At 54.5% G+C, this 28,000-nt stretch overlaps 1 protein-coding gene across 2 annotated transcripts; it reads right to left on the bottom strand.

Annotated features, from left to right (window-relative positions):
* Positions 1–267: 267 nt before the first annotated feature.
* Positions 268–27,349, bottom strand: DRD2 (dopamine receptor D2). Of its 2 annotated transcripts, XM_045556560.1 has the most exons (8): positions 27,279–27,349; positions 14,292–14,607; positions 8,569–8,678; positions 7,387–7,523; positions 6,146–6,336; positions 5,129–5,215; positions 3,290–3,617; positions 1,341–1,588 (listed from the first exon to the last, which is right to left on the bottom strand). In XM_045556560.1, the coding sequence occupies exons 2-8, from the start codon at positions 14,574–14,576 to the stop codon at positions 1,395–1,397; spliced, it is 1,332 nt and encodes a 443-aa protein (XP_045412516.1). In that variant the 5' UTR covers positions 14,577–14,607; positions 27,279–27,349; the 3' UTR covers positions 1,341–1,394. The 2 variants fall into 2 exon arrangements, with proteins under 2 accessions (XP_045412515.1, XP_045412516.1); XM_045556559.1 differs by lacking the exons at positions 5,129–5,215; positions 27,279–27,349 and having other exon boundaries at positions 268–1,588; positions 14,292–14,603.
* Between the last annotated feature and the right edge of the window lie 651 nt (positions 27,350–28,000).

Here is a 28,000-nt window from a genome sequence, read left to right as displayed (position 1 = left end):
CCTGCTCCCCTCAGCCTACACCGGAGCAAGGGACACAGAGGCACAGAGTCAGGGCAGGGGACAGAGACAGACTCAGGCAAAGCCAGCACCTCAAAGGCCACCCTTTCCAGGAAGCCCTCTCTGCCCTAGTGGGTGAGAAAGGCAAAGGATGGCCCTTCCGAGGCACCGGGACCTGAGAGGGGGAGGTAGGGAGGTGGGGACCACCTGGCTGCCCTCGGGGAGGATCCTGCCAGACACCTGAATGCTGAGGACGGAGGCTCCCTTCTGCCCCAGGGCCCTGGAGAGCAACTCTTGTCAAAGTTTTATTAGTTTGGTGCATGGGGAGTGATGTTACAGAGTCTGGGGCCCGGGGCTCCCCCAAGCTGCAGCTTCCCCTCCTCCCTCAGGGCAGGGCCAGGCCAGGCCAATTGGTATCCAGCAGCCTCTTAGCCATGGGCTCCTCTAAGGCAGAGGCAGTGGAAGGGAGGGGACACAGGAGAGAGAAGACGCCAAAGGGAATAGAAAAGGAAAGTGTCTTTGCGTCAGAGTGTGGCAGGAGGCAGCCCCCAAAGAACCTCAGACGCCCCCCGGCCCAGGCCCTGACATGGTTCCAAGGCCGCCTTCCCTACCTGGCCCCGGGTGGCCACATCTGCTGTGAGAGGGGCTGCATCTGAGGCCATCGGAAGGCGGCAGAGCGGGCTAGGGCCAGGGGTTCCTCTCCCCACAGATGTCCCTGGGGCCTTCGAGATTAGAGTTCCCCCCATCAGAGCATGTGGAAACCACATGGGGAGCTGTAATGGGGCGGGACGTGTTGGGACCCACTGGCGTGGACAGTAGAGGCTCACATCGGGGTGGAGGTGGGAGCTGAGATTTTTGGCTTGGTCTTCTCTGGGGTCCGTCCTGCAGTCTGGTATGTACATGGGTCATCCAGGGCTGAATGGTCACCTGGGTCCTTGGCAAAAGCTCTTGCTTCCCTTGTGTGGGCCTCGTGGGGTGTGAACTGTCCACCTCTCCCCACTGCCTGCCCCAGGCCAAGCCTAACAAACAGAGAGCACTCCGCCTCTGGGCCCCGACTCTGGCCCCGGCGACCCCAGAGCCCCAGAGAAAGGTCAAGAGGATGGCTGCATCTTTGGTGCCAAGGAGAGGGGGCCTGGAGGTCGGAGGGGGACCCTGGGAGCTGCCCCTGAGCCGGGTGGTCCAGCCCCAGGGCTGGTACCATGCCCAGCTCCCTAGCACTACCCTGGCAGAGTGAGGGTGTGCGGGGTGCAGAGCCAAGCTAACACTGCAGGGCCTGCCGGGGTGAGCAGAAGGCCGCGTCCACCCCAGGCCTTCCTGCCCATGGCTTGCAGGGGTGAGGCCCGGCCGGCCTGGGCAGGGAGGCGGGAAGCAGGCTGCTGTGCAGGCGGGCAGCAGAGTCAGCAGTGGAGGATCTTCAGGAAGGCCTTGCGGAACTCGATGTTGAAGGTGGTGTAGATGATGGGGTTCACGGCGCTGTTGACATAGCCCAGCCACGTGAAGGCGCTGTACAGGACGGGCGGGATGTTGCAGTCACAGTGTATGTTCAGGATGTGCGTGATGAAGAAGGGCAGCCAGCAGATGATGAACACGCCTGGGGGAGAGGGCACAGTCAGCGCGGCCAGGGACACCCCCGCTCTGTGCACAAGACAGCAGGCTGCAGCCCAGGAGCACTGGCAGAGGAGTCCTGGTCTTGGATTCTAGACCTGCCTCTCAGGCCCACTTGAAGCGAAGGGTCCCTTCAGCTCCATCAGCCTCACTTTCCCCATCTGTCAAATGGTTATAATAATACCTACCTCCTAGGGAAGGATACTTGGTTTAAAAACAAATCTGAAAGGTTACAGTTCTGATGCAAGTCAGCCAGTAGAAATGGAAATATCTACTCTCTCCTTCCAGGTTATCTTTGAGAACAATGTCTTCCCCCAGAGCTGGAAGTGGAGGGGATCTGCTCCTGGCAGTGTGGGACACATGGTTTGGGGGAAGGGAACGCTAAGTACCTATGTCACTTAGTTCTCACGGCACCCTCACGAGGTGGATGGGAAACAGGCTCCCAATGACTCTGCCACCGTCCAAGGTCACTCACTCTTGAGCAGCAAATCTGACAGCTGAACTTTGGTCTGTTCAAGTCCCCAAACACCCAGGGTCTTGCTCCAGACTTCCCCCAATTTCCCCAGCCTTGGTGGATACACCCTTGCCAGTCCCTGCCTTGGACCACGCCCTCTCACCCGGGCTGACTGTCCACCTGCTCTGCCATCTAACTCAGGTGCGCTTTCTCCAGGACCCCCTGCTCAGGTGGGACCCTCGGCACAGAGGCAGGGTGTACATGGACCTCCCTACAGGCGCAGACAGCATGCCCAGGTGCGGAGCGGTGTCTGGAAGGGGCAGGGCTACAGGGCAGAGCCCCTGTGCACTGCAGCACAGGCCCTGGCTTCAGTCCCACACTGCCTCGTCCCAGCCCATGGTCATGGGTGGTGGCCCTCACCCTGCTGGGACCGTGTGCTCTCATTCACAAACCAAGAGCAGTAACACCTGCACCACTCACATCCCGGGATTGCCGGGAGCTCGAAGGGGTTCGCAGCTGCTAGGCAGAAGGCAGAGTCCCACCAGGTCCTCCTTTTCCCAGCCACTAAGCCACCCCTTGATTTTTCAGCTTTATTATACAGTTTTCTAGATTTTCATTCAAAAGTCCTGCCTAGCGGACAGGGCTGCCCCCTCATTTCGATCAGGGGCTGCCTCGCAAGGCCCCTTTATTTTTCACAGCTGTGGTCGCACAGGTTAAGAGCAAGTGAATTGAATTTCCCAATTCCTCAACAATAGCAATAGAAACAAAAACCATAATCATTACCTATGTGTGCTGCTTTGTAGTTTATAAAGTGCTTCCATCAACTGTATGTCATTCGACTGCCACAATAACGCTGAGAAGTAACCTACTCTACACACGCGGAGACCAGAGAGAGAAAGCAACTTGCCTGGGGACATGTGAGGTTCTGGGGACATTATGATAGAGTGGTCAAGTTCACACGCTCTGGAGTCAGATGACCTGAGTTCAGATCATGGGTGCTCTTGGTCAAGTTCTATAACCACTCTAAGCCTCTGTTTACCCATCTGTAAAATGAGCAGAGTCATAGAATCTACCTAATAGGGCTGAGTCTACGTCAAGTGCCTTGGTCTGTGCCTGAGAAATGCCAGTCCCGGTGAGGAGGGGCAAGGCAGGGAAGGGGACCTGCAGCGATGGGTGCTTCCCCAGCCAGGGCTGGGCAGGGCCGGCTGTGGCCGGCAGCGGGGGCCGACTCACCGAGGACAATGGCGAGCATCTGAGTGGCCTTCTTCTCCTTCTGCTGGGAGAGCTTCCTGCGGCTCATGGTCTTGAGCGAGGTCCGGGTTTTGCCATTGGGCATGGACTGGATCTCGAAGATCTTGGCAAGCTTGGGGTGGTCTTTGGCATGCCCATTCTTCTCTGGTTTGGCGGGGCTGTCGGGATTGCTGTGGAGGCCGTGGTGGGAGGGGTCGGGGAGAGTCAGCTGGTGGTGGCTGGGGGGGATGGGGCTGTACCGGGTCCTCTCCGGGGGGCTGGTGCTGGAGAGCATCTCCATCTCCAGCTCCTGGGCCCGGCGGGCGGCCTCCTGCACCGGAGGCAGAGAGCTCCAGGTAGAGCCAGAGCAGTTCCCGGGCATCGGCCCCCCGGCCCCCCAGCCCCGCCCTTTCCCCCTCTGGAGACTCCTGCAAATGCCACAGGATCACTTTGCCAGGGGGCAAGGAGGACAATCACTGGGAAGCAGGGACTGTCCCCGGCCCCCTTCCCACAGCAGTCCTTATGCAGCCTCAATATCCCATAACCATTCTGTGGGGGCTGGGTGCCAGGCACTTCTCTTTCATAACCTGAGCAACACTTGCTGAGTGCCAGCTGTATGCCAGATACCACGCTGGCTGCCGGGGATAAGCAGCTGAGTGACGTTCAGTCCTGCCTCTGGGAACTCCTGTTCTGACTGCACGGAGGGCTCCCGCCCCGTTCTCCCTGCCAGGCTGAAATACGGGGCCCAGTGCTCCTGCCTTGTGGGCACCTGCCCCAGCACACACTCGTGGGCTGCATATCCTCCTGGCTAGACAGATCTGGGTGCCGCTGACCCCTGGGTCCCTGTGTCTTCCCTGCTGGCTTGCCCTGCAGGGCCCTGGGATGGGTCCACTCAGGGCCTCCCAGGTTCTGCCTTAGGCTCTCCTATTTAAGGCCTTGGAGATCTTAGTCTGAGCTCCTGAAATGCAGCCTCACTGTGTGCTCAGGTATATAACTGGGCCGCTGCCGTGGCTCTGCTCCTGAGTCCCTGTTTTGGCACCTGCCTCATAAACGGCTCCTCAGCGTCCTGCCCTTGCAGTGCAGGTGGAATGGTGGGGACCCTGCTTCCCAAGGACACTTGGCCTGAGCTTTTTGTGTGGCCTTCTCTGGGTTCCCTGGCCCCATTTTCTGTCCACCTGGGGGATAAAACACCTGCTGCTTGGACCCTGGTACTACTGTCACTAGGCAGAGCTGGGGGCCTGCCGTCCTTGTGCCCCTCTGGGCTCTACTCGCAGACTGTGCCTCGCCACCCTCCCCAGCTGCCAACGCCAGCCCCAGACCTGCCTGCCCATGAGGCAGCACGTGCCAGGGGAAAGAACATGGGCCTGGGTTTCTGACTCACATAGGTCTGGGCTTAAATACGTTTTGTGTCACTAACTGTTGAGACTTGGGTGAGTCACCTATCCTCTCTGAGCCTCTGTTTCCTCTTCTGTAAACTGAAAATCAATTCGATTAATGAGACTTACCTCCCAGGGTCGTGGTGAGGATTTGACGAGATAATAGGCATGTGGCAGGTATTTGAGAAATGGGAATAGCCATGATCATTTTTATTACACTGTTAGGGCCAAGTCCTTTCTCCCCACCATTTCCTTGTGCTCGGGGTACGTGCCTCGTAGAGTCGAGGGCTCTTGCCCCGCACCTGCTTGGAGGTTTGCATGGTGGGTCTGCCCTCAGCCGAGGCAAGTGGGGGCTGCTGGGAGGTGCTTCTCCCTTTGACCCACTGCTGAGGGCTCAGAGCCATGGCCGGTGGGCTTCCGTAGGGGCAGGAAGACCTGGCTCTGGGTCCCTGACCTGCACACTTACCACTCTCCGCCTGTTCACTGGGAAACTGCCATTAGACTTCATGATAACGGTGCAGAGTTTCATGTCCTCGGGGTGCGTGCAGTTGCCCTGTGGAGGGAGCCGGCACACGGGTCACACGGGGTGGTGGGAGGCGGGAGAAATCCAAGGCGGAGAAGTCCGCGGAGAATTCCACGGAGAACTCAGATGGGGCAGAGGGGCTCAGAGATCAGGAGGGCGGGGCCAGTGGCAGGTGAAGGTCGGGATCGAAATGAGAAGAGGTGGGCAGGACAAGGGGGCACACTGCTGAGGGCCTGGCACCATGCTAGGCACTGCACGTCCCTCTGACATGGAATCCTCAGGACCACCCTGTGAGGTTGGGATGACGATTCCTATTTCACAGATGACGAAACTGAGGCTCAGAGGAGTTAAGCAACTTGCCCAAGGTCACTCAGCAAAAAAGTGGCAATGCCAGGTTCTGAACCTGATGTGTCTAACCTAAAAGCTCTTGTTCCTTCCATGCCCACGTACGTCTTTTTTGGGGCGGGCGGAGAGGAGGGGAGAATTCACAAGGCAGAAGAGGAGGGAGATGAAAGAGAGCAGAGGAGAGAAGAAGGGAAGAGGAGGTGAGGAAGACGGAGGTGTGCGTGGTGGGCAGGGCAGAGTGTAGAAGGTAAGGGCAATTGGATGGAGGTGTCAGAGGGAGGGACAGAGGGATGGAGGGACCAGGGTGGGGAAAGGAGAGGCTAAGAACAGAGCAGAATGGAGCCGAGGGGGCACCAGCTGCTGCATTTGGTCACAGAGATCTTCAAGCAAAGACTTCTCCTCCCAGCTGGTGCGCACCGCGGACCCCACCTCCCACTCCTGCAGCTCCCAGCCCCTCTCCTGCCACCCAGGCCTCCAAATCCTGCCCTCGCCCAGCTCCTCAGAGCTCCTCCAGCCTGGACCTCAACCTGGCGTGGTGTCCCAGCCGCCACCTGAGCAGGGACGAGCCCCTTTGGTAATAGGTGGGGACGCTCGGAGGAGAGGGGGGTCTCGGACCTTGAGTGGGGCCCTCAGGTTGGCCCTGAAAGCTCGGCTGCTGCGCTTGGTGTTGACTCGCTTGCGGCGCCTGCGGAGGACGATGTAGATCTTGATGTAGACCAGCAGGGTGACGATGAAGGGCACGTAGAAGGAGACGATGGAGGAGTAGACCACGAAGGCCGGGTTGGCGATGATGCACTCGTTCTGGTCTGGGGGAGGGAGAGCCCCGGGCAGATGTACATAAACGGGCGGCGTAAATCAGAGTATTGCAAACACAACGGTGAGCGACAAGCTAAGTGTGACCGACTGCTTCCACGTTTTCTGTTACTATTCCTTTCATTACTTGGTCGTTAGTTTTGTCATCGGTGGGCGCACAAGTGCAGCCAGAGTATTCAGACAAAACGATGCCAGAAAATTATTTTAAAAGAGTAAACCATTATTTCAGTCTTTCCTTCATGCTGGAGGGAGGCCTGCCACCTTTCAACTTTAGGAACAAGATAACTTGGTCCTGTTCTCTGAACTCACCTGTGTTCCAATGTGTTTCATACGTTTCTCTGTTCCCTTCCAGGTCTACCAGACATCTCAATCTCAGAGTCTTCCCAGATTAATCCAAGTCTATGTAGCCCCATTTCCACTGCTCAGAATTCCTGTGACACTTAGCTATTGTACCACAGTTTCAAGTCTGCATTGTCCCCTGTGTGGTTACGGTCACAGAGGTGCACCCGCAGCAGCTCCTGTCTCCCCGACAAGAGGAGGCTCCAGGCTGGCAGGCACTTGTTGTCTCCCCTGCCCGAGACACTCCCGACTCTGCCTCCCACAGAAACGGGCACGTGGTCGGCTCACCCGCTACCTCTTTCCAGCCGCCCTGGGCTCAGCCGGCCCTGAGGGCTACAGCCCCGTAACAAAAACACCATTGTCAGGGGTGGATGGAAGCCCAAATAGACACCCCCATGTTTGTGTGCGGACACACAAACACACCCACGCAGCCTGTGAGGCTGTCTTGCCTGCTTCAATTTAACAAATGAAGTTGGAAATTGCCAGACACCCTCCTGGGCCATTGTCCCCACTCCTTATCTAGCTCCATTGTGTCTGGGCCGTTGTTTCCTCTCCCGCCTGACTTGGGCCTGGCCCAAGACACCCAGCCTGGCCTCAGTCCAGAGTGGCAAGTAGGCCCCCATTGGGCCTTTGCCCACAGCTGTGCCAGGGACTCAGCTCCTGCTGGGCCAGCTGCGCCCCAGGTGAACGAAGACAGGTCTCACCTGTGTTATTGAGTCCAAACAGGAGCGGGCAGGAGATGGTGAAGGACAGGACCCAGACGATGGCGATCATGACAGTGACTCGGCGCTTAGAGCTGTAGCGCGTATTGTATAGCATGGGCATGGCCACAGCTGTGTACCTGCAAGGTTGGGGGACCCTGAATCTGGGGTGCAGGCCCAGGGACGCCTCACTCCACAACACACACACACACCAGAGACACCCCTGGGCCTTGGGGCTGGACAGGTGACCCACTCTAGGAAGCCTGCCTGATATGCCAACTCAACCCTCTCTCCTGTCCCCAAATTTGGACAGCGAGGACAGTGGCAAAGCCCAGTTGAGCACTTCGCAGCTGGCCTGCTATTACTCTAAGCACCCTACTTGGATTTTAGGATTTTTGAGGGGCCATGACCTGGGTCTTTTTGCACAGTATGGTTTTGAAACTACACCTTCTGCACCTGTGCTGAGCCCACAGAAGGTGGGAGTGTTTGTGGTGAACTGGTAGCCAGGCTCCTCAGAGCAAGGCTTAGGCCCCATTTAGCAGGAAATAATAACAATGGCAACTGCTTACAATCCTCCCTCACATTCCTCTACCCAGAACTTCTCATTCATTAACTTATTTCATCCTCCAAGAATGCCGAGAAGGGACTGGGGCCAGGGCCTCCGGGAGCCCAGTGGCATATCTGTGCGAATTAGCAAAAGGCTCCAAGGATGCAGCTCAGCAAAGTGGGCATGGCCTGGGCGCCTCCGCCCTGTGCCCCGAGCTGGACGTAAAATGCATGATTACATTTTATGCAGTTATGCACTGCAGTCAGGGGGCAGGTGTCATCGTTGTTGGTTTCTAGAAAATGAAACTGGGAGTTCTAAGAACTTCCACAATCTGCCCAAGGTCACATAAGTCGGAAATGATAGAACTAGGGCTTCCATCAGAATCACATGCTTTCCCCGTTATATTGTCACTGTGTGGGTATTCCTGGCAGCATCACCGTTCACAGATGGCCTCTCTTTAGGGAGTCCATACTGTGCTAGCCACACACGCATGCACACGCATGCACACACAAACACATGGACCCACATGCACTCAGCCAGCCACACAGCGTCACAGACAGAGCCTGACCCTGAGGAGAGGTGGGGCGGCTGGAATGGTGAGTGGCCAGGGTCACGTCTCCCACTCTGGCTGGGCTCACCTGTCAATGCTGATGGCACACAGGTTCAGGATGCTGGCTGTGCACATCATGACGTCCAGGGTGACAAAGATGTCACAGTGAATCCTGCTGAATTTCCACTCGCCCACCACCTGGGGACAAAGCAACGTAATAGATGGATAGCAGGAGGGGGAGCTTCGCTTAGGTCCTGTGCCCGGTCCTCGTGGGGCAGATGGGGACACGGCTCAGAGGGCAGCTGAGGAGTCCTGTGGGTCTCTGGCCGAGATCTGGGCAGAAAGGGGGAGCAGTGCCCATGGGTGTCTGAGGCCCTTGCTCTGGTGTCTCTTCTCCTAGACTCATAAGGCCACATTGTGCCAAGAACTGGGCTAGAATAAAGACAACCAACTTACACTGAGCGCCCCAACTTTGCACCTCAATCTGCAGGACCTGTGATCACCTTGTGATGCCCCGTGTATTTCCTTAGATCCTGCATTCGTCCCTCTGGCATGCATTCATCACAGGGAAAACTATGTGGACTACATTTCCTTATTTTCTCTTTTCCTGATGCTTTGGCATTTGGGGGCCTAATAAACCCCGGGGAGAAACTGCCCCTCCCAGGGCCAGCTAATTCCTAAGGACAGGAGTGCCTGACCTGAGAGTACAGCTCTCAAACGCAAGCCTGGCACCCCCTTTATCTCTCACACACCGAGCCAATATTTCCCCTGCTCCGAATCATGCCAGGACCAGAAAACCAGGGACCACCCCTGTAGCCCGAAGCCCTCCAGAATTATTCAGAGTAACCGGTCCTAAACTACTTGCTCTGCCCTGCCTTGCATTTCCCGTGGGAACCCAATTAGGCTGCCGCCTGGGCGTTCCCTCCTGCAGCCCTCCCCAGCGTGCTGAGCCTCTTGTTTCTAGGGGATCCGTGAGTAGCATTAAATTTGTCTTCCAATGGCATTGACCACTCTGTGTTATCACTTAGTCATACCTCTATAAATTAAATCCCAGGTATAATTTTACAACACCCGTTTTATGGATGAGAAAACTGAGTCTCAGAAAATTACAGCGACTCACCCGAGGCCTTTTGGCTCAACCTCTGGTCCTGCTCTGGCCCCCATTCTCAGGGAGCCAGGCAAGCCCCACCATGGTTGGCCCTGTACTTGGCAGAGTCGGGGCCCAGAAATGATCTGTTAAGACCAATGGTGGAGACGCTGCTGCTCTGTGGCACTGGGAGGAAATTTCTGCTGCTTATTATAGCAGGAGAACGAAAGAAGGGAGATCCGCTGGAGCCTCAGGAACACCAGAGTGGGCTGGAGAGGGGCTGTCATGAGCTGTCCGTGGTGTGATGACAAATGAGGAGTCTAGCTCCCGCAAGAAGAATGTTTTACACACACACACACACGCATTCTCTTTCTCAAACCCCTTACACATGCACGCGCACCTGCACACCCCCATCCCTCCCATTCATACCCACACGCACACACGCTCGCACAGCAGGCTGGCCCCGCAGTTCTGCAAGTGTGGAGCAGCCCCAGTCCCTGAGGACGGAGTCGGGACAGGCAGATACACCTTTGGCTTCTACCAATAGGGGGAGGGAGGAGCGGGAAAGCCCCCTCCCACGGCTGGAACGGGGCAGACTGCGTGTCACAGCACAGCGTGCAGCAGCGCTAATTATAACCTTGCTCATCTCATCACTGCCCTCTCTTCTGCTCCCAGGCATAAAACCCAGTGTTGGCATTTAAGCTCAATGATGGGCAATGCAGCTGCTGTCGTCTCGTGTGGGGGAAACAGCAGCTTTCCCCAGAAGACAGGAAGCCTCTTGTGTGGCACTGTCTTCCTGGGGTCCACACACGGGCCCTGTGCGGCTGCGTGGACCAGGTGGGCAGGAGCTGACAGCTGGATGTCCAGTCGGGGGTGGGTTGGAAGGGCACAGAATGGGCTTCCCTGGAGTAAACAGTCTACCTTTAGGGCAGTGTCCCCAGGCCCACCTGGCTCACACCCCACCCTGTAGCCCCTCCTAGGACGGGTTCTTGGGAGCTGCTTTCATGCCCTTGGGGATCTAGGTCCCAGATATCAGGGTCCACCACATTCTCCTTTTCTCTTTCCCTCTTCCCAGCTATGTCCTTCTTTCCTACAAACACTTACTGAGCAACTTACTGTGCCAGGCTCTATCCTAGACTCCTGGATACAGCTGTGAGCCGTTTGGACAGAGGCCCTGCCTTCAGGGGAATCTCAGACCACCCCGGCGGCCTGTCTATAGCCCAGAAGAAGGTAGGGTTTCCTCTGTGGCCCCAGGAGCAGCTGCTCTGGAGAGTGGACTCAAGAGAATGTATTGGTAGTCACTGTTTCTAGAATATCTACCGTGGACACTGCACTTTGTCTCATCTGTTGTACTTAAAACTTTTACAGGAAGGCATTGCTTATCCCCATTCATTGATGAGGGAACTGAAGCCCAGAGAGGCCACGTGGCGTGGCCAACGTCACCCAGCAAGTGGGCAGCAGGTCTGGAATTCGAACCAGGTTATCTGGGCATCACATCCCATGCTCTTTCCTAAGCTGCCTTAGAAGCAACCTTCTAGCTTGTCGTAATTATGTGAAAAGTACTTGGTATACACAAGACAAGAAAAGGAGAGATTATCATTTCAAGGGCCAAACTCAGGGTCAGAGAAGAAAACATATATGCCCAAGATCACCTGGTAATCTAGCAACAGAGGATGGACTGGCCCCGGGTTTTCTAGTCGTTCCCAGGGCTCTTTTCTCCACACCTGTGGGCATTATTCATTCATCGACATTCTTGCTCACGTGAAGCCAGTGAGCCTGTGCTGGCTCGGCTGAATCCCAATAACAATTTTCATATGCTAAGCACTCACCACGTGTCAGGCACTGCTCCAAGCACTTCATGCTCATATGTACGGAATGCAGACAGTAAACCTCAGAGACAAATGACATGACTGACTCTCCTGGGCACCTCCAGCCAGCTACCCCCTCTTCCTGCTGGGTGGCTTTGCCTAGAATGCACGTGTGTCCTCCCTCCCCTGGATAACTCTTCCTAAAGCTCACTTCGCCCTGCAAGCCATCCCTGACACCCCCAGACGGGGCCCGTGCCCCACAGCTCCTATGGGGACTGCTCCACTGTCTCCTATTCATGGACGGCGGGCCAGTGTCCCAGCCTGCAACCCCAGGATGGGAGCAGGACACAGAACACTCAGTACATGTTGACTGAGTGAGTGGATAACTAACTCTGAGACCTTTGTTCATCTTCTCAATCTTATCTCATCTGGAAGATAAATGCACACAGGAAGCCTCACCTCACAGTGTTGCCAGGCCCCCATGGAATGCAGACCAGTGGCCCCCGGCTGTCACCTCTCAGGAGCTCCACCCACAGCTATCTGGGTGGAAAGGGGTAGAGTCGGGCGTTGAACCCAGTCCTCTCACTGCAAAACCAGCGTGCTTTCCATGCACTGAGCAGGATAAATAACGCACCCCTAGTCCCTGTCTAGGCAGATACCGGCATGGCAGGCTATAGGGGGCATTTTCACATTGCTGGAAATGGAACAGGATGGAATATTCTGGATGACAAGAGCACCTCTGGGAGAGAGAACAGTGTGTGGTTGTTGACAGGATGTGAGGGTAGCGTGAGACTCCACTGGGGACATTCTCTAGAGACAGCGAATGAGATAATGTTCTCTAAGCAGGGCTGGTGCCCAGCTCGTTTGGATGAGGTCCTACGGTAGAGCTTGGGCACCATCGTGTGCAATTGTCTTCTGCACTTTGCCCCCTGAAACACTCAGCTTCACCTTTAAAACAATGGTGAACAAGTATGTTTAAAATATCTGCTTGAAGGACTTACAGATTCCAATATAGCCCGTGTACAGATTTGTCCTACCCTGGTGTCTGTGTAGGAATGGGGGTCTGGAAGCCAACAGAACCCAGGCCCAGAGCTGGGGGCAGGACATGCCTCCCTCTGAGAAAAGAGTGCCTCTTCACCTGGACATGCGGAAGGGTGGAGAGGAAGGGGAGAGTCCTCTCTATCGGGAGGGGTGCTGGATCTCTCCCGTCATCTTCATCTTCATCATCACTGCCATGGCTGACATTACATAGCACTCACTGTGTGCCAGGTTCCGTGCTAAGCACTTTTCACATATTAACTCATTTGATTCTCAAGCAGTGCTATGAGGTAGGTATTGTTATCACCCAGGTTGTCTGCTCTACCGTTTTCTCCTGATGGCCTCAGGTCCAGGACCCTCCTTCGCAAGGGAGCAGGAAGGGATCGAGCCTAAGAATTAAGAAGGGGCTTCCCAGGGAGAGGCCCTCGGATAGGACGTGAGATGGATAAAGTCTGCGGGCCCCGTGAACATGCCAGCCATGGAGGAACTGGACCCCTGGCCTGTGTCACCTGCGTTTTTATGTTGTTTTATATTTATTGTGTTTCCTTTTATTCTTCCTTAATATCCAGTTAGGCCATTTTGAAAGTTGCATTCTGTTTCGGTCGTGGTAAAGAAATCCAAGGGGTGATGGGCCAGCACTCCCTGTGGACCAGGTGGTGGTGACAGCAGGAAGCTGGGGCCTGGGGACAGGGAGGTGTGCCACTCTCAACCAGCCGCCCTGGTCACCAAAGGGTCTGTATTTTCTTTCAGCAATAGAAGCCCTTCCCCCGAGGCAGGGGCTGGCCTGTCTTGCCTGGGGCAGGAAGGTGATGGCTCTGTGGGCTGAGCCGTGGCCCTTTCCTGAATGCCTGATCAGCTGCCTGTGCCCCCAGACTCCCAGGCTGGCTTCAGCCCTGAACAGACCACCCCAGAATCCTGGGCCGAGAAAGGGGCGGGATCTAGCTTGTGCCCAGTGACATTCCCTAGACCTTCCCACACCTGCCTGCCAGCCCTGAAGGGTGTCCCTGCTTCAGGGTTTCTCCATCACAGATTCTCCCTTTGCTGTGTCCTGGGGGAAGAAAGGCAACTTCTCCAAAGCCTCTGTTTCCTACTTTGCAAGTGAGAAGAGTAGTAACAACTCCCAAGATTACGGGGAGTATTTGCCAGGTCTGGGTCTGCAGCACACGGGGCACCGTGTCTGAACCATAGCAGGGGCTGCCTACTCCGCATTTCGAGGTGCAGAGCCGGGCTCTGTCCTGGGCTGAGCCATGGGTAACTGCATGGCTCTTCCTAAGGAGGGGGCTACAGCACGGTTCACGGCAGCCTCTACCCTGAGGTCCTGGACACGGCGCCAGCACAAACTAGAGAGGGGAGGAGGCTGGGGGAGCACAGAGTGGCAGCCCCATTTCTGAAGCGGGAGAGAGGAATGAAGGTTTCAGGCCTGGGAGCACAAACATGCCCCTCCTTGGGGAGCGTCACCAGTACTCCCATTTCTAACATGATCAAATGGACCAACTCTGGGACCAGACAGAGTTCTAGTTTGGACCTGTCAGCTGTGTGATGCTGGAGAAATCACCTAACTTCTCTGAACACCTGGTTCATCATCTGCAAAATGGTGATAGTAATGCCAGCCTCTGAGCTGCTGTGAGGATTCTACAAGAAAATGCCACATAAGAAGCCCTTAGCACGAGGCCTGATACTTACTAAGCACTTTATCAATGGTAGTTGTGGTTATTAAGGAGACAACCTGCCCATCTTTTAAGGAGAAAAAGTGAGCCCAGAGCAGAGGAAGAGCCCACCTGGGGAAGCACCAGGCAGGCTGCTGTGCAGAGCCAGTCCAGGCCCCAGGGCAGGGCCCTGCTGGAGAAGGCGCCAGAGCAGGGCGGGGCCCCGACCTACCTCCAGGTAGACAACCCAGGGCATGACCAGCGTGGCCACGAGGAGGTCGGCCACCGCGAGGCTGACGATCAGGTAGTTGGTGGTGGTCTGCAGCGCCTTCTCGCGGGACACGGCCATGCACACCAGCACGTTGCCGAAGACGATGACGACGATGAGCAGGGTGAGCAGCGTGGCGTAGTAGTTGTACTGGGGCCTGTCCGCCTTCCCTTCCGACCCATTGAAGGGCCGGCTCCAGTTCTGCCTCTCCAGGTCATCATCGTACCAGGACAGATTCAGTGGATCCATCGGGGCGGCGGAGCCACAGGGTGGCCAGGCTCTGGCCAGGAAAAATGGACACAGGGTGTGAGGGGAGGGTGTCCCACCGAGGGCTCTGGGGCAAAAACCAACCCCTGGGGCTAGTTTAAGTTTTACAGCCAACAGTTTTCTTAAAATGTTGGGCCTCGTGCCACTCTTTTGCTGGCAAGTTCTTACAGATGGTAGAAAAAAATGAGCAAGTATAATTTTTTTAAAGTATGATAAGATGAGCTTGAACAGCGCTGATCAGTCATTCACTCGTTTTCAACAAACACTTCTTAAGTACGTCCCATGCACCGTGTACTTGAGATAAGTCAGCTCGGCTTTCCACCTTCCAGTGGTAGGAACAGAAATAGGCATTCATTCATTCTTGCTTCTATAAATATTTATTAAGCACAGTTCTATACAGTGCCAGAAACACAGGCAGGAACAAAATATACACGGTTCTGCAGCTCACATTCCAGAAGAAACAACAGGCAATTTAATTAATCAAGCAATTAAATCTACGGGTGGTAGGGACTAGGAAATGGGATGGGGAGAGACGCACAACCTAGTTTAGGCATTCAAGGACGGCCTTGCAGAGGAGAGGAAGGCTGTGCAGGATCAGCCGGGTAGAGACTGGGGAGTCAAGGGGAAGGGTCTGGACACAGGAAGCAGCGCACGCAGAGCACAGAGCTAGAGGGCAGGGCCCCGGTGGAGGGCTTGAAAGAGACTCGGGATAGCTGACGCAGAAGGACTTGGCAACAGTTGAGTCTGGGAAGGCTGCGACACTCGAGATCATAGAGGGCCTTAAAAGTCGAGTTTATACTTGATCCTAAGGGCAGAGGGAACCACATGATCAGATACGCCTTTTTTTTTTTTTTTTTCTTAACTTCAGAGACCTTGGAACAGATGATTCTGACGGTGGTGCAGAGAATGGATGGGAGGGGCCCAGAGTGGAAGCAGGACACCAGCTGGGAGACAGTAGCAGGAATCCAAGTAAGAGATGACAAGGTTTGGCAAGACACATGCAGTAAGAGGAATTGCATGAGAGGGCGTCTCATCCTGGGGGGAAGACTTCCCGAAGGAGGTGTCATCTGGGATGAAGTAGGAGGAGTTAGCCAGGCGCCTGAGTGGGGGAGATGTTCCAGCAGACAGAACACAACACGGTCCCAAATAGCAAATGATTCCTTTTGGCAAAAAATGTAGAGCATGGCAAAAAGGTTGAGGAAAACAATACTGGAGGGACATGCACAGGCCCTATTGGGAGCCCCTGATAGGTTGGGTGCAGAGAAATGACCCCACTGGACTGGTGTTCCAGAAAGGTCACTGGCTGCTGTGGTGTAGAAGAGAGCTCAGGGGGGAGTGAGAAAATGGCTGTAATTCAGGTAAGAGACTAAGGTCGCCTGAATGAACAGACAGTGGGGATGCGGGTGGAGAGGCGTGTTCAGAACCAGGAGCCAGCTTGGAAGTCCATGTCATGGTACTTGTTCACTGGGTAGACGTGGGATGGGAGGGGGATGTGCAACCAGGGAGAGAAGGAGCCGAGGACAACTCTGGGACTTCTGCCTGGGGCTCTGGGAGGCTGGCGGCAGCAGATTCAGGGAGAAGAGGGAGCTGAAGGGCTCAGGCAGCAGACTCAGGAGGCATCCGGCATAGATGAGCTTGACAGCCTGCGTTTTGGTTGTGATTGAAACATAATGCACGCGTAATATAGTTGGCTCTTCTGCTAACAAAAGTGTTCCTATTTCACACAATAGAATTAAATTTATCAGCATTCCAAGGCATTCCGTGCAAAGCACTGTGATTTCCAGGTGCTTTGCTACCCAAAATTGAAAACCATCAGTTTATGCCACTCAGGTGGTGCCATGTCCTAATCAGTGAGCAGGGCACACCTACTACAACGGGGCAGAGGGGACGGTGGAGAAGGATCTGTCTACCTCTACACCTCATCCATACTCCCCGGCCAAGGGCTGGCAGACTGGATGTGTCAGACCCAGCACCACCACTCTGGAGTCTGGGGGGAAAGCAAAGTGCCTAATTTCATGTGGGGTGACATGGAATGCCACCGTGCAGCAAGTCTTCAGTTCCAAGGTAATGAAGCACGCGTCATATTGATGCCATATTCTGCAAAGCCAACTGGGCCCTTTTCCCATTTGGAGCACACAGCAGGAGACCTGCACTTACCTATTGATCAAGCACCCAGGGCTGCTTCTGACATTAATTGACTCAATCAGCATCTATTGAACCTGCTGGGCATAAAGCACTGTCGGGGGCCTGGAGACCTGTGAGGCACACTCACTGCCCCCATCCTGCTCTCTGCCCTGCCCCCCACTTCCTTAGTCCCTCTCCTGGTCAGGCCTAAATTAGGGAAACAGAGTCAGGCCTTTATGTCATAGCTTGTGGCTGGCCCAGGGAAATGGTGTGACCTTGAAAGAGGCCTCTGTCCTCATCAGTGGGCAATCACCATGAACTGTCAGTTGTCGGCACTCCCGGGAGTTGGGGATGAGGGCGATAGTCCTCAGGGTAAGCGGGGCAGGGCACACCACAGCATCCACTACAGCTGATGTTAGGAAATCAGAGAGCACATGCACACGTGCACATGGCTGGGGTGCGCACAGAGAGCCTCTCAGAGGAGGGATGATGTAAACTGGGACTTAAAATTACGAGCACAACTTAGATGGCAAATGTGAGTGCTATGGGTCAGATGTTGGAGGTGAGCACCCATTTCCCTGAGTGCTGGTTACTCACAGGCCAAGGCCGAGTCCCTGCACCCAAGGCTGCTGGAAAAGGCCTCCTGTATTTAATTTTCTAATTTAGCATTTATTCTTGATTGTTCTTATTGCCTTTTGCTGATACATATGTAGTATATTTATAGAAAAAAATAGGAAAACATAAAGAATGCCTAAATGCCTGTAAACCTTATTAGCATCTTGGTACAAGACTGTCTTCTAATCCCCAGCACCAGCTCTGGTCCCTTCCCTGCCCTCAGCATCCTACCTTCTTGGGGCTGCCATCTCTCATAAGCAGGGGCTGCCCAGCTGGCTCTCCCCACATATCAAGCTGAGTGGGAATTAGGACATCAGCACATTCACCCTTCCAGATGGGGTCTCCAGCATGAGAGGAGCTGGTATAACAGATGGGCTGAAGACCAAAAAACCTGGGTTCAAGTCCCAACTCTACCAATTACTAGCTTTAGGGCCTTCACCAGATTATTTGGCTTTCCTGAGCCTCAGTTACCATCTGCAAAATAGGGATAGTGATAATTGTTGTGAGGATTAAGTAAAATGATGCACATATGCCCAGCACAGGTAAGCCCTCAAAAATGTTAACTTTAAAAATCAAACCAAGTGGCCAGGCATGGTGGCTCCCACCTGTAATCCTAGCACTTTGGGAGGTCAAGGCAGAGGCCAGGAGTTCAAAACAAGCCTGGGCAACATAGCAAGACCCTTGTCTCTAAAAAAATTCAAAAATTAGCCAGGTGTGGTGGCACACACCTCTAGTCTCAGCTACTCAGGAGGCTGTCCTGGGAGGATCATGTGAGCCCAGGAGTTCGAGGTTGCAGTGAGCTATGATCACACCACTGCACTCTAGCCTAGGCGACAGAGTGAGACCCCATCTCTTAAAAGAAAAATTCAAGCAAAAGAATTAAATGAAACAAGCAATCAGACAACAAGCCTGAGGCTCAGAGAGATGAAGTGACTAGTGCTGTCCAAATGCAGCCCACCAGGGTCACAGGTCCTCCCGGGCTCCTGCTGCTAAGCGACCCTTGGAATTGGGTAGCAACTGGCCTGGAAGATCCAGCTCTCCTGGCCCAGCTCCTATAGCCTGTGACTGTAATACTAATCATCACATTTCATAGGCTCTAAGACAAAATTGAAGGAGATGCACCATCATTTCATGTACCACTGGGAAAGAAAAAAAATGCCATCAAACCCCAATACAGCTTGAAGATGTCATCCACTGTAAAATGCATTCTGAATTCTGAGACACAAATGGGGGTGGTGGATGTGCACCTTAGAATGGATAAAATACAGGGCCTTCCTGGCGTTTCCCTGCTGGCATTTTCTCAGGAGGCCCGAGGAAACCTGGCAGTCCTGGACTCCCTGGCTGCAGCTCCAGCCCCTTCCTTTTGCCTCCTGCCTCTGGGCTGCACTGGTTGTTGGGCTCCAAGGGGCATCCCATGAGAAGGCCCATCCCATGAGAAGGTGCAGGAAGGAGCTTCTCCATCAGGCCGGACCTTGTGCCTGCAGGAGGAAGTGGAGGGAAGGTTCCTACTGAGGCAGCTCAGGGCTGTGCCGAGAGTGCCGGCCTGGTTCGGGCTCCCAGGAAGCCAGATGAGGTCACTGTTCACTCTGGGGCTTGTGGAGGGGCCATGCCAAGCCACACAGAACCCGGCACCCTGGATTTGCCACGACAGTTTCTTGTTCTTTTTTAAAAAAGGCGATTGGCTAAATGTCTAATTCATGGTACATTATTCTTGCATTCGTAAGATTTTTCAGATTATTAAGATCTCATATTATTTTTAAAAATCTGTTGTCAGAACAATCATTTTAATTTGGATTTATGAAAATATGATCAACTTGGTCACCACCCTCTACGTGCCACCTCCTTCTTCCTCCCAGGTGGTTTCTGCCTCATACACAAAAGCTCCAAGTAACAGTCCCCAGTCAACAAGTATTTAGTGAACACCAATACGTTTGTGGTCACTGCCATTTCTCAGCTTTTAGAGGTGTGGCTACTTGATCATGTCCCTCAGGAGAGGGATGGAGTAGCTAACCCTGCAGATGCCTGTGCTGGTCTTGTTCAAGGAGTGGCTGCCTCTGCCCCAAAATACCATCTCCACCTCCCTGTGCAGCAAAGCGGGGCAACTGCTGCTCCCTGCCACACCCTCCCCAGGCAGATGCCTGCAGACTAGGGTCCCTGGGTGCTCTGGGGCCTCCCAAGCTTTTTGTTCTCAGCTGCCGGGGCGGAAGCCAGGAGGAAGGGGAAGACTGCTGAGAGTGGCCTGCGAGCTTCAGGCCACCAAAGTGCCAGAGATCATCCGCTCCTCACCTGTCTCCAGTAATCACTGTTCTGCCCTAGCTCAGAAGGGCAAAGATCTTCCAGAATCATCCATTCTGGTGCTCAGTACCCCTGCCCACCAAGATCTCCTTAACATCCAGCCTGACCCCGGCCTGCTGTAATAGTGACTCTCCTCAGAAGCTTCAAGCAGAGCTTCCCAACAAGATGTCTGGAGTGAGCCAAGGTGTGAGTACATGGCAGGCCAAGTGGACCACGGAGCCCGGCCTTTCTAACCTCAGCAGCCTCTGCCATTCACCCTGTGTGCCTTACAAATGTTACCATTTGCTGTGTGTGGTCTAATTTGAAAATTAGCCAGCTCTCAAATTGAGAGGTGCTGGGCGAACCCAAATACCTGAGGCTGATCTGGCCCACCAAAGTCTGTCTGAGGCAGGCCCCCTGCTGAGACCACCAGCTGACGGCTGATGGGGAGTAGAGGAGGGGAGGCTGACTGGGAGTAGAGGAGGGGAGGGACATGGCAGGCCTCGGGGAGTAGATGTGGGCATGGGGGGCTGCCCTCCCAGGCACACCCCCAGATGGCAGGCTCCCCCGCCTGTAAACAGAAACCAGCTTCTCTCAAGTGTGGAAAAAAAGCTCCTTGAAGGCGCCATGGCTGGAGCTGCCATTTCTCTAAGGAAGAGCTTGGAGAGTGTGGTCACCTGTGGTTCCCAGGCTGTGGGGTGAGGTCAAAAGGGCCAATCTGCTAGAGCAGCCAGGACGCGGGAGGAAAGCTGGTAGATCCAGGCAGGGGACAGGAGAGGACTCTCTCCCATTTCTGTGCCGTGGGGGGCACAGAGCCAGGGAGGTGGGGGCGCGGGAGCCTCGGTGCAGCACAAGCCCAGCACCCTGTTTCCTGCGCCTCCGTCTCAGCTTGAGGCTTCGTGCTGCCTTCCCTGAAAGTTTGGCACTTGAAGGAATGAAATTGTCTAATTAAAATTTAACAATTCCTTATCAGGCTTGATGGCAGGTGAGACACTGCTGTCTTAAACACATCATTTTTTTCCTCTTTTCTGAGATTTGAAGCATTTCAATGAAAAAGTAGAGGGAGGGGGAGGAAAAAAAGCATTTCACATTTGCATCTCAAAAGCAGCTTGTTGGAGTGACTTGGGTTGGATGGAAATGGGAGGGAGTGAGCAGGGGGCTCCTCTCCAGACCTGGGCAAGGGACTGCCTGCTCCTGCTCCTGCTCCTCCAGGCCCGCGGTGATGTGGGGGTGGGCCCTTCCTCAGAATCCCCGGCAGCAGCAGAAAGGCAGAGTGGGGATGGAAGACGGAGGGGAGTAGGCACCCCAATTCCTTCCTACTCCTGAGAGAACAGGAGAAGAGTCACTGAACAATGCCCTGTGCACTCTGGCCCGGCGGGCAGAGGAAATGGAAAACTCATTCCCAAAACCGTGGGCCAGGCAGCCACAGAGGCCCTCTGGGCCTGGACTGGGGAAGGCTGGAGCAGGTTGATGTAGGCACAGCCACCGTGTGAACAGCAGGGCCTCTGGGCCCTGGGGCTGGGGCATGTGGTGGGTCTCTGGGGAGGAGGAAGGGGGGAAGGAGGAGGAGGAGGAATGGAGAGGAATGTCGGGCTGGAGAAGAGCCTAGGGCGCAGAGGTGGGGCAATGGGGGTTGGCAACCTCCAGGGCTCCCTCCTCACCCCTGCAGGGCTTTCCCAGGATCCCAGGCCCAGTGCACAGGGGAGCACGTGGTGAGGCTGTGGCTCTGGCCCAGGCATCAATGGTCACTCCTGAGGGAAGAAACACTGATTGCTTTTCCCAGCTAGCATGGAAGGGGACCCCGTCCTGGGCTCCTGGACTCCCTCTGGACTGCAGCCTCAGCACTGCTGTGAGGGAACCAGTGTGGACTAGAGACCTGAGTGGGGGGAGCCTGCTCGTGGTAGCCCAGTGGGTGGCCTGGAGTACCATTAAGGGGTGACAACAGGTGGCGGGGGAGGCCACACACTGACACCTCCCGATTGCCCCTGCACCCCCCACACACTCCAGGCATGGTGAGCCTCCCAGTGCAACCTGGAGTTCTCTAGAGGCAGCTAGCACAGGGCCACGCAGCAGCTCGGCAGCAGAGCTTAGACACGTTATCCGTGGGGGACAGCATCAAGATTTCTTTAGCAAGCATGGAACAGCTGGATGAGTCTCCCACTCTGCTCTCCGGCTGTGCCTGGCCCTACTCTCCTGGGGCCAAGAGCATGGGCACAGTCTTGAGGGCCTGAGGTTGGCAACCTAGGTTACCTGCTCAATGTCTCTCCCCTGCTCCCTGGGGTTAAACCTGGCCAGCGGTCCCTGGCCTTGCTTCCTACCTCGCAGCAAAAATAGGAGCCAGCCTTCCGCACTTGCTTGTCTTCCTGTCACCGAATCCACAAACCTACCCACACAAGCAGCCACCTTCTCGCTCCTTGGGGTTCCAGCATCCCAACTCATAACCAGGCCCAGGCCGGCCCCCTGCCAGCAGGACCCCTGTCCTGGCTGGCCTCCTCCTCCTCACCCTGCAGGACGATCTTACCAGCCCCTTCTGCAGGGAAGCCCGCTGCCAGTCCAGCTCAGAGCCCGTCCTCTTGCTTAATGCTTTCACAACACATGTGCTCGTTGGCGCCACTTAGCACAGGTGTAATTAAGTCATTATTTGTCTAATGATTTGTTTGGTGTCTGTTCTTGCCAAACCGCGAGCTGCCGCGGTGCAAGGCTCACATCTGTCTTGTCTGCCATGGTGTTCTCAGTCCGCAGCACGGGGCCTGCCCATGCTGTGTGCTCCAAAAACGTTTGTGAGATGTCTGAGGAGCTCGTATCTCGCTCACGTGTGGAGGGGCCAATCCCTATGCCTTTTTCTGTCCTGCAGTCTTTTCTCCTCCTGGAGCCTTGTCCAGGGGTACCAGTAGCCTCCTCTGAGATCTCCCCTCACACCTCTGGGTCCCAGTCACGGTGGCAGCTGGTTGGGGCCATCACTGTGGCACACACAGTTATATGGCATTGGGTAAAAAAAAAAGAGAAAGAGAGAGAGAATGCATGCGCATAAGTGAGTGCGGGGATGCGGGGAGGCGTCAGAGACAACATGCAGCCTGTGGAAAGGGAAGCACAGAGCGGGTGGGGATGGCTTCCGGGCTTCTGCAAGGCCTGCGGGCCCAGGGCTTGACAGCATCCGGATTGGCACCACACTGTGGGACAGAAGTCACACAATAGGCCACCTGGGAGCCATCTCCTCACATCAGCACCAGCCAGGACCACAGAGCACTGCTGAGGGCAGGCAGGTGAGGGTGGGGCGGAGGTGTCCCCAGAGAGGATGGAGCACACACAGCTCCTCGTCCAGCCAGGGAGGAGTCTTGAGTGAGACTGTCTAGGAGCCGGGAGACCAGGGCCTGCTCACCTCCGGGGATCTACTCCCAGACCCTCCCTCCCCCGCTCTCTGCTGCTCCCCAAGGTGGCCAGGTGTCCTTGGGTCTGCCCAGGTGTCCCGGGGAGTGTGGAGCACCCAAGAGCCCCAGGCAGCGGCAGACTTCAGGGCTTCGCAGCCTGAGGCCTCAGGCCGGGGCCACAGTGGGGTGAGGCAGGGTCTGCAGACGCAGAGAATGCAAGGAGGGGTGTTTGCCTGACAGCCCCATCCCTGCGGATTTTGATGGCTCTGTAAAAATGTCTCCTCACAAACTGTCAAAGTGTCACAAATTAATTAACTGTTAGCTGGAGTGACTCAGTGTGGGGAGGGGGTGGGGAGAAGGGCCCCCAGTGAGGCTGAGCGGGTGGTGCTGTTCTCTGCGTGCGCTGCCTCTTGATTAAAAATCCTCGCTCTCCAGTGAGGTGTGCGGGAAGGGGCAGATCGCCGGGGCAGCTCAGGTGCGCAGCGGAAGACTGGCGGGTGGCAGGCAGGTGGAGGGGTAGGGCCCAGGGCCCCCCTCTCGAGAAGGAACACAGTGGGGAGAAGGAAGCCTCTAGAAGTCGCTCTGGAGATCTAAATTCAGAACGGAGCCCACAGGCTGCCACTGTTTTCCTTTTCTCTCTCTCTTTCTTTCCCTTCTTTCTCAATTTTCCCCCACAAAGAAAAGAATTGGGAAGTTGAGCTCAGTGCGCCCTGGGGGCTGGGCAGGGTCACCTGAGCTCAAGGAGACAGGAGCTACCAAACCCCAGCCAGCCAGAGCAGGAGCTGGAGAGTGGGGAGGGCTGGGTCTCAGACCAGCCTCCTGACCTTTACTTTAATTTCAGGAAAGAATTGAGAAAACATGCTCTTGAAAGTCAAGAGGGAGACGAATCCTGAACCTTATTGCTCTAGAAGGAAGAAAAACAATCCCAGCTATTTGGCAGAAAATTGCTCTGCTCTATGAAAAGACATTCCTGTTTATCAAAATGGAGATAGGGTCCAGTCCAAGTAGTAGCACGACCCACGATCGCACTGCTGGGGACCCTCTCCCCACGTCCCCCACCCTTTGGCTCCATCAGGCCGGCACCGGGGACTTTCCGGTTGGCAAAGGAGAAAGCAGCCCTTCCTGAATGGAGGGGGTGGGCAAGCAGGGCTGAACTTCACGACTCCCACACGAATACCTACTTGGTGTCAAGACCTTAAAGACGATCGAAGGTAAAACTTCACCCTGGGAATGCAATCGGCAAAATTCAGACTATGGAAAATGCTATAGGACAAACGACCCGGTTTCTTCCAAAAATCAATTGCAAAGAAACAAAAAAGAGATGGAGGGGAAGCCTCTAGAATAAAGGCAACTGAAAAGCCCTAGTCACCAACTGCATGCAGCATGTGGGCCTTATTTGGATCCTGATCCAAAGAAACCAATTTTTAAAAATCCATGACATATATGGGACAACTGAAAATTTAAACGATAGATTTTCAATGATATTAAGAATTATCAGAACAATTTTTAGGTGTGGCAATGGCATTCCGGTAAATTTTTCCAGAGCCCCTATCTTTTAGAGATGTATGCTGAAACACTTACAGATGAAATACATGCTGTCTGGGATTTATCTGAAAATAACACGAGGCTGAGGGTAGAGATGAAACAAAATTGGCCATAAATCGATTGTGAGCAAAGGTGGGTGATGGATACCTTGAGATTCATGACACTATTCTTTCTACTTTTGTGTGTATTTGAGATTTTCTACAACAAATATTTTAAAAAATTGAATCTGCTCATTAACCCTCACCCTCGTCGCCCCCCCAAAAAAACCCAAAAACAAGATGGGTGCGAGCCAGGCTTTAAGGTTCCATTATTATAAAATTTGGGCTCGTGTGCCGCAAGTCTGGCTGACAAACTCTCCCTCTGCTCCGATGGCTCTGTGGGCTCCATCCAGTACAGAGGGAGCCCCGGGGACAAGCCCTGGCAACCCCTTCTATGGCCTGGACTCCTTTCTTAAAGACATGACAGCTTTGGCCTAACAAGTCACGTCCTCCCTGTCACAGAGGGCAGTGGCTCAGCTGCTAGGAACAGAGGTCAGGGTTAACACCTACTTTAGTGGCAAACAGAGCAGCTACTGACCTCCTATTGCACGCCAGGCACCGTGTGAAGTGCTGTGCATCTGTAACTCATTTACCCGCATGACACCTCTGTGAGATCAGATATTATTCCCATGTTGCAGATGAAGACACAGAGAGAGTGAGTAACTTGCCCAAGTTCACCCCAGTGGAGTGGGTTATGAACACAGGTCTGTCCGCCTGCAGAACCCAGACTCTTTTCCTTACACCAGGAGGTGAGTCTGGATCTCGGGAGGAGTAAGGTTTACAGGGTCCCCGGTCAGGGCTTCATTCTACACGGTTCCCTCACAGGTGTATCCAGGGCCTCTCCCCGCCAGGCTGTTCGGTCTCAGCCTGGGTCCCTCTGGCCCCAGTAAGAACCCTCAGAGCCTTATAAAGAGGGAAATCGAGGTCCAGACCGCACCCAAATTTCCCCAAAGTCCTGAGTGCCCTTAGGCAACTGCACATTTTCCAAAAAACACCACTTAGAGTCCCCAGGCATCGGGCTGGCTCTGAGGACCACGGGACGTGAGGAATCTGGGTGGAGCCGAGAAGTGTGGGCCAGAGCCTGACTTCCTCCTGCTCTCCCGGGCCTCTCCTGTCACTCCACACCACAGGCAGCATGACAGGTCTGGGCATCTGGCCCCGCCGGGGCTCCTGGCAGCCCGCTCAGAGGAGCAGCAGTGTGGGCATAGCACAGAAGAGAGCAGGGAGGCATTTTCCCTGTCCCCAACATTTGAAGCTTCTCTAAGCAGCGATGACCAGACATAGAGAAGTAGTTTCCTTCTAGATCTAGAACTGAAGGAGGCGTGTCAAAGTGGCCTGTTTTTGTTTTAATCAGATAGACCTGGGTTACAGTCCCACCTCCAACATTTGCTAGCAGTGTGGCCTTGACAATGTAATTGCTCTAGGCCTCAGTCTTCTCATCTGTAAAACGGGGACAACAACCCCCTCCTCATTGAAGTGGTTGTTAGAAATTGCGAATGAAGGGGCCAGTAGGTGGCAGATGCTCAGTCAATGGCAGCTATTGTTCTTACAAGGGATGCAACAGCTGCCAGAGAGAGGAGACTGTGTGAGGGTCCCAGGCCAAGGACCCAAGCTGGGATGAAAGACCCTGAAGGAAGGAAATCCCCTATTTCTCTGTGGCTGCCAATCCTCTGCACACTCCAGAGAGGCTCCAGCCTTGCCCACCATGTACTTTCCACCATGCAACCCTGAGCCAAAAGCCCTGAATTGTTGCACCTGCCGGCAGCTTTGGTTAAAGTCCTCTCTGTGTGTGCCACGCAGATTTGCAACAGCCTAGACCCTTCCCTCTAGATCTTTCAGAAAAAAAGAAGTCCCACTTGGCCTGTAGCTTTTCTGGTAAATTCCAAGGACACAACAGCTATGAGACATCTCTGCCCCAGGGGTAGGGCCAGTGTGAAATGTGACAAGGCCTGGAAGGCTCTCTAAGGCATCAAGCAATCATCAGCGCTGGATTATATTGTCTAGCTGTGCGGAGGTCTGACATGCAGAAGGATAACCCTGTTCCCTGGGAAGAGCCACGTCTCTAATCCTCAATTTAATAATGAATAACTTAATAATGAGAGCTGGCACACCTAATTTCAGAGAGTGGCAGATGAATCAAGTCAAATGATATATTCCAAAGTGTCTTGCAAACTCTAACATCCTATAAAAAATATTACGATCCCAGCTTAGACCTTCATGTGGCCATCTAGGAGTCGGTCATACCTGTATCCTCACTCAGGAGCCATTGAATTAGTAGTTGGTTCCCTTCGCTTGCTAGGCACGTGTTCTTTGGTACTGACTTGGCTCTGTGTCTGTCCTATCTCTTTGCCTCATCTGTGAGCCTTGATGGGTGGCTTGTCTTAAACCTGTGTATCCTTAGCTAGGAAGGGCTACCGTTTGGTAAGTGCTTACTGAGAGTCCGTGGTGCTGGTGGAAGCTGACAGCGACAGTGCTGTCTTGGACAGCTCTAAAACAGAGTGAGACTGCCTTCCTCGCGGGGTTATTTTGAAGATTAGATGAGATACCTCAAGCCCTTAGCATGGTCTCTGGGTAAGAAGAAGCGCTCAATTGTTTTATGGGTGGCTAACCTGGCAAATGTAGCACATTGAATTTTACTTCCGGAGGAAATCTTAGAGACTATCTAATCTCTTCATTTTACAGATTCAAAAAACTAAAACCAGAAAATTGAAGTGACTCACCCAAGTTCCCAGAGCAAGTTGCTTTCGTAACCAGGATTGCAGTTGAGGTCTGTAGACAGGTCCCCTGCCTTGCCCTACACGGCTCTGTGCCTGGCTCTTAGAAAGGGCTCCATCCGGGTCACTGGCATCAGCATCACGATCAGCATCTTCAAAGAAACTAACCCAGCTAAAGGAGAATAATTCCGGAGCCTCAATGAGTATCTCTCCCGAGTCTAACCCGAATCCATCCATCTTCTGTGTGTGCCCATCACTCCCAGAGACCCGTCCTCGCAGAGACGGGCTCAGCCGGCCTCGGGAACACCACGGGCATATACTGTCCCCGCCCGGCCAGTTCATTTCCTGGCGATAATCTTTTCTTTTAACCTTCCTTTATAGGGGCTGTTTTCCAAGCCTGACACTCTTCTCTCCCTCTGCCCTGTGGATGCCGGAGGAGGCAGGCACCTGCCACTATGCGCTCACGTCCCATCCCCTGGACGCTCAGGGAGCAGTGGAGGGCCATGGGGCCTGTCAGGCTTCTTTGTGACATTTTGCTTCTTGAAACAATGTCTTTGGGAGGTTTTCTGTTCCATTCCTCCCCGCCCCCCTCCCGGAGCCTGGAGAAAGGGCTGAACCTCTTGGCCTTGTTAGATGCCAAGATGAAAGGGAATTCCCAGGCAGGAGAGGAGGGTGGGATAGACCAGAGACCCTGCTCACACCGGGCCCTCTTCTAGTATCAAATCAAC

This window comes from Lemur catta, chromosome 7 (genome assembly GCF_020740605.2).
Source record: "Lemur catta isolate mLemCat1 chromosome 7, mLemCat1.pri, whole genome shotgun sequence".
NCBI lineage: Eukaryota > Metazoa > Chordata > Mammalia > Primates > Lemuridae > Lemur > Lemur catta.
Note: the sequence above shows the minus strand (reverse complement) of the source record. Positions and strands in the feature narration are given on the sequence as shown.

Coding starts and splice junctions, on each gene's coding strand:
- DRD2 (XM_045556560.1), bottom strand. CDS start 14,576: ATGGATCCACTGAATCTGTCCTGGTACGATGATGACCTGGAGAGGCAG. Junction 6,337..7,386: donor GTTTGGACTCAATAACACAG/GTGAGACCTGTC, acceptor TCCCTCCCCCAG/ACCAGAACGAGTGCATCATC. Junction 1,589..3,289: donor GATGCTCGCCATTGTCCTCG/GTGAGTCGGCCC, acceptor CCTCTCCCCCAG/GCGTGTTCATCATCTGCTGG.